The sequence below is a fragment of the Engraulis encrasicolus genome, chromosome 8, assembly GCF_034702125.1.
Source record: "Engraulis encrasicolus isolate BLACKSEA-1 chromosome 8, IST_EnEncr_1.0, whole genome shotgun sequence".
In the NCBI taxonomy this organism is placed as follows: domain Eukaryota; kingdom Metazoa; phylum Chordata; class Actinopteri; order Clupeiformes; family Engraulidae; genus Engraulis; species Engraulis encrasicolus.
The window spans coordinates 56,938,983-56,943,982 of NC_085864.1; the positions used below are offsets into that span (position 1 = coordinate 56,938,983).

Below are 5,000 nucleotides of genomic sequence, written 5' to 3' on the forward strand. Positions count from 1 at the left end.
AAGAATCGCAGTAAAGGCCTTCCATATTCAGTTTTGTCAGTCAATACAGGAGAGGTTCATAATGGCATCAACAGCTACGGTTACATTCAGTGCAAGTTTTTAGATTTCTTGCTTGCCTAATATCATTCCGCATTATGTTTTCAGATTCATACAATTCAATATTACAAAATGTGAGACCAAAGAGACATTTTCAACTGCAACTTGATCAGCCTTCAAATCAATGCACAAACAATATATTCTTCCAAGTACCACCAGAGATGTCTCAAGCAAGGGGCGTAGCACCAAATTTGGGGCCCTAGGAACAACCTCTTCCATGGGCCCCCCTTACACACACCCCAAAAAAGCCTGGTGTTTTAGAAGTCTTTCATTACCAGTGTTTCCCACAGAATTTTTGGAAACTATGGGGGCAGCCGGGATTTGTTTTCGGGGGGGGGGGGGGGGGGGGGGGGTCTTTTCACGCGGGCCTTGGGGGGGTTGTATTCACGCAGCGGGGGGGTCTTTTCACGCGGGCCTTTGGGGGGGGGGGTGTTGGCATGGAGACATTGGCACATGGAGAAACTATAGGCATAGGCCTACAATTCAGCCATTTACATTTTGAGAAATAAGGCTACATACGATTTTACCCATGACATGTATAATAGCAGTACATTGTCATTTGTATTATAAAATAAAAATGCAGAACAGTGAATCATTTGTGTTTACAACACAGTTTCATTCATCCCTCATGCAGGGGTCTATGTAATGAAAAAAATAATAAAACAAAATAGGAGCAGAGATAAGAATTTAAGAGCACTGTGAAATTGTTAACTCATAGACAAAAAGGGTCTAAGAGGTTAGGCTATGCCTCCCCCCCACACACATAGGCGTAGGCCTACACATTCAAGCGACTTTGAGTATCATGAAATTATCATTATTATTACATGAGGGGTGCTGGTAACAGGGCCAGTTTTTCAAAATTCCTCCCATGAAAAGGGCAGAACAACATATTACACATGTATGTCACCTAAGTCATTACAACTGTAAAACAAAGCCTGGGGAGTGTTAGTAAACTCATCCCAACTTTCCCTTCTCTGAAGGTTTTTTTGAATTATTCCCAAACCCAAGTTAACTACAACAACTTAACTAGGCTTTAGATCCCTCTGTCTTTCAAGCAGGGCTCTACGCTTAGCTTTTTCATTAGGGGCACAGTGAGTTTTTGTGACGCAGCTTCATTATTAACACACATATACAGAGAATATACTCTTTCCACACACAAATACACATTCTAGAGGGGTAAGCCTACAATTAAGCCTAACTTTTCCTCTCCCAGTAAAAGGACTAAACAAAATATTATACATTTATATCCATCACATTAATTTCTATACACAGCTGGTGTTTCAATTCAGGCCTACACAGCAGGATCTGGCAGGGTGCTGGGATGAAATTGGTCAGGGGGGCAGATTTTTTACAAGAGAGACCAGAGAGGCAATTACACTTCTGTCCTGAAAATACAATGACTCGCATATGGGTATGCTATGGTCAGCCTACCCATGGGTTACACTTTTTTTAATCACATTTGGTACCACAGTAACAGCATCTGAACATTACCTTTGAAAATATAACATTGTTCTATACAATATACAATGAAACAAAAAAGAGTAGATGCCAACCAAACTTATTTCCTCTAAATATTCAATTTGGCAATATTGAAGGCATGCACATCAAAAACGTGCCCTAGGCTACACCCCGAGACTGTCCAACAAAATACTGACTTCACATGATGACGTGACGTGATGATGATGACAGTTGAGCAAGTGAGCGCACAGAGAGAGCCTGCTGTGTAGGGTAGGCTACTCCCTTGCCAACGTCTCAGGAGGAGTAGCATAAACAGTAGGGCCTAGGTCTACAAGCCACGTACAAGATAAGTGTATGTACAAACCGAAGCTATTTCTTCTCACTAAGTTAACAGGTTGAGCATTTGTTAGCATTTGTGCTAAGCGGATTAGCAATTCTAGCGCTGAAGTTTCTCTCCAGCACTTCTCCGTCATTGGAAGCGCTCGATACTCCCGACGCTTATCTTATTTCAAAACTCCCCCGACTGTTTGTCTGTCTGCCTCTGTCTCTCTGTGCGCGACGCGCACGCTGTCTTTTGCGCCTTCTCTCGTTCACACGTTCCTGCGTTTCTCTATGGGGTGTATTTATTTTAGGAGCAAAATACGATTGAAAGGGTTGAAATATCTACTCGCACACGTGCGCCCTTTCTATTATTTCGTTCGCACAATCATTTTAGGGGCATATGCGACCAAAATGCTCGCACTGTAGAGCCCTGCTTTCAAGCAGTTGTGGTGTTCTCTATTGGATGTATTTACTCCAGGAGGAAAATGCGATGGAAATCGTAATTCATTAACAAAAACGGAAATCGTAAAAAAAAAAAAAAAGTAAAATTTTTTTAATTTTTTTTTACATTTTCGGAAACTATGGCGGCCAAATTTAAACTATGGCGGGCCGCCATAGTTTCCTCAATGTATGGGAAACACTGATTACTAACCGGCTGCTGCGTTTAATGCCTAATAATGACGTGAGTGAGTGTTGATTCTGCATATTGTACAATCAAAAGTCCGCGAGAGGGCGAACTAAACCAATGCGTGATAATGGGGGTGTCTGATATAGAATATAGCCAATTTGCAGGCTAGTATATCCAATTCAACAGATGTATTTCCAGAGAACATTGGAATTACATAAATTACCAACATGTATTGACATTATTTTTAAAATAATGTTTAAAAAAAATGAAAGAAGAAAAATATTTTCCATGGGAGGGCCCCCGGTGGGCCCCCCAGGTGGTCTGGGCCCTAAGAATGAGTCAGGGGTTTCCCCCCCTGTTCTACGCCGCTGGGTACACGTACCACAGTTTGAGCACCACTGACCTAAACAATGTCCCATTGGGGAGGTGTGGTTTCCCATTACCCGTCTAATGGCATTATGGGTGAGTCAGTTGGCATAGCAGCAGCCAGTAGCCAATCATGTGTGGCATACCAGCAGCCCATAGCCAATCATGTCAGTTGTCATAGGTGTAGCCCGTAGCCAATCGTGTCATTTGTATTCAAACAATCTACTATTTGTCATCATCTTTACCCCTCCCTGCTGTCTGATTGGCTCGCTCCCTGCTCTGTTATTGGCTGCCTATCTCAGGCCCACCCCTCCCTGCTCTGTGATTGGCTCCCTACCTCAGGCCCACCCCTCCCTGCTCTGTGATTGGCTGCCTACCTCAGGCCCACCCCTCCCTGCTCTGTGATTGGCTGCCTACCTCAGGCCCACCCCTCCCTGCTCTGTGATTGGCTGCCTACCTCAGGCTAGCGCTTTTGGGACAATCTTTCAGATGGGAATGATTCCCCAGGCCAGGCCTAGGCCAGTGTTTCCCAAACTTTTTCAGACCGAGGGCCACTTTGTTCCCCCAGAAATGTTCAGGGACCACCTGACAACTGAATTGACAGTTTACGGGTGCTAAATTGACACCGCAAATTTCAATGCAGATCACTTACTTTTTATTCACATTTAGAAACCTCTCTTATTGTGGTGAAAATGAGACCTGAGCTATGTTTAGCTTTGTAATAATGTTACAAATATAGCCTTCTGCTAGCTTGTCTTGGAAAAGCAGAAATCCCCTTGCGGACCGTGACTTTAATAAAGTGCGTGTGCGTGTGCGTGTTGTATAATGTGTGTGTGTTGTATAATGTGTGTGTGCATGTGTGTGTGTGTGTGTGTGTGTGTGTGTTTTGCAGGTCTGAGATCCACATGCCGGCTGTGAGTATCCAGTTTGCTCTGATCCTGGAGGCCTACTGCCGAGGAAGCATCCCTCACATAGAGGTCTTAAAGAAACAGGTACACACACACACACACACACACACACACACACACCAAGGAAGCATCCCCCTCATATAGAGGTCTTAAAGAAACAGGTAACACACACACACGCACGCACGCACGCACGCACGCACGCACGCACGCACGCGCACACACACACACACACACACACACACACACACACACACACACACACACACACACACACACACACACACCTCACATAGAGGTCCTGAAGAAACAGGTAACACACACACACACACACACACACACACACACACACACACACACACACACACACACACACACACACACACACACACACACACACACACACACACACACACCAAGGAAGCATCCCCCACATAGAGGTCTTAAAGAAACAGGTAACACACACACACACACACACACACACACACACACACACACACACACACACACACGCACACGCACACACGCACACACACTCACACACTCACACACACACACACACACACACACACACACACACACACACACACACACACACACACACACACACACACACACACACACCTCACATTGAGGTCTTAAAGAAGCAGGTAATGATTTTGAAATCTGCATACGACATGACCTATGACCTATGACCTATGTATTTCTCTTTATATCTCTGCAGACGACATGACCTATGACCTATGACCTATGTATTTCTCTTTATATCTCTGCAGACGACATGACCTATGACCTATGACCTATGTATTTCTCTTGCTATCTCTGCGTGTGCCGCCTCCATTCCATTCTGTTTCCGCAGCTCCTCTGCAGCCAATAGAGAAACGGCTCTGATTGGCTGATAGACGTTGTATATCGTATCTAGAGTCCTTGGCTATGATTGGCTGATAGCCCTTGTATATCGGCCACTAAACAGTAGGCTGGTGTGTGTATCTAGAGCAGGGGTCCCCAAACTTTTTTCTCTGGGGGCCACATTATTGTTCCTGACTGTGATCAGGGGCCGGGATCAATCATGTGGGCTGTATACTAGGCCACTGCCTGTTATAGCCATAATTTCTAGCACAAAATAGTTCATCATTACAAGTGATTTGCAAAAGAAGTGAGTACTTCACATGTTTTTCTATTTGAAATACCGCAGGTATTGCTTTTCATTTCTAATAACCATGTAA

General features: G+C 44.4%; 1 protein-coding gene across 1 annotated transcript in view; it reads left to right on the top strand.

Annotated features, from left to right (window-relative positions):
* pik3cb (phosphatidylinositol-4,5-bisphosphate 3-kinase, catalytic subunit beta) overlaps positions 1–5,000 on the top strand; it is a 94,004-nt gene that overhangs the window by 69,971 nt on the left and 19,033 nt on the right. The window contains exon 17 of the mRNA XM_063205903.1: positions 3,762–3,861. Within this exon, the coding sequence (XP_063061973.1) occupies positions 3,762–3,861 (100 nt within the window). The remainder of the gene's footprint in view (positions 1–3,761; positions 3,862–5,000) is intronic.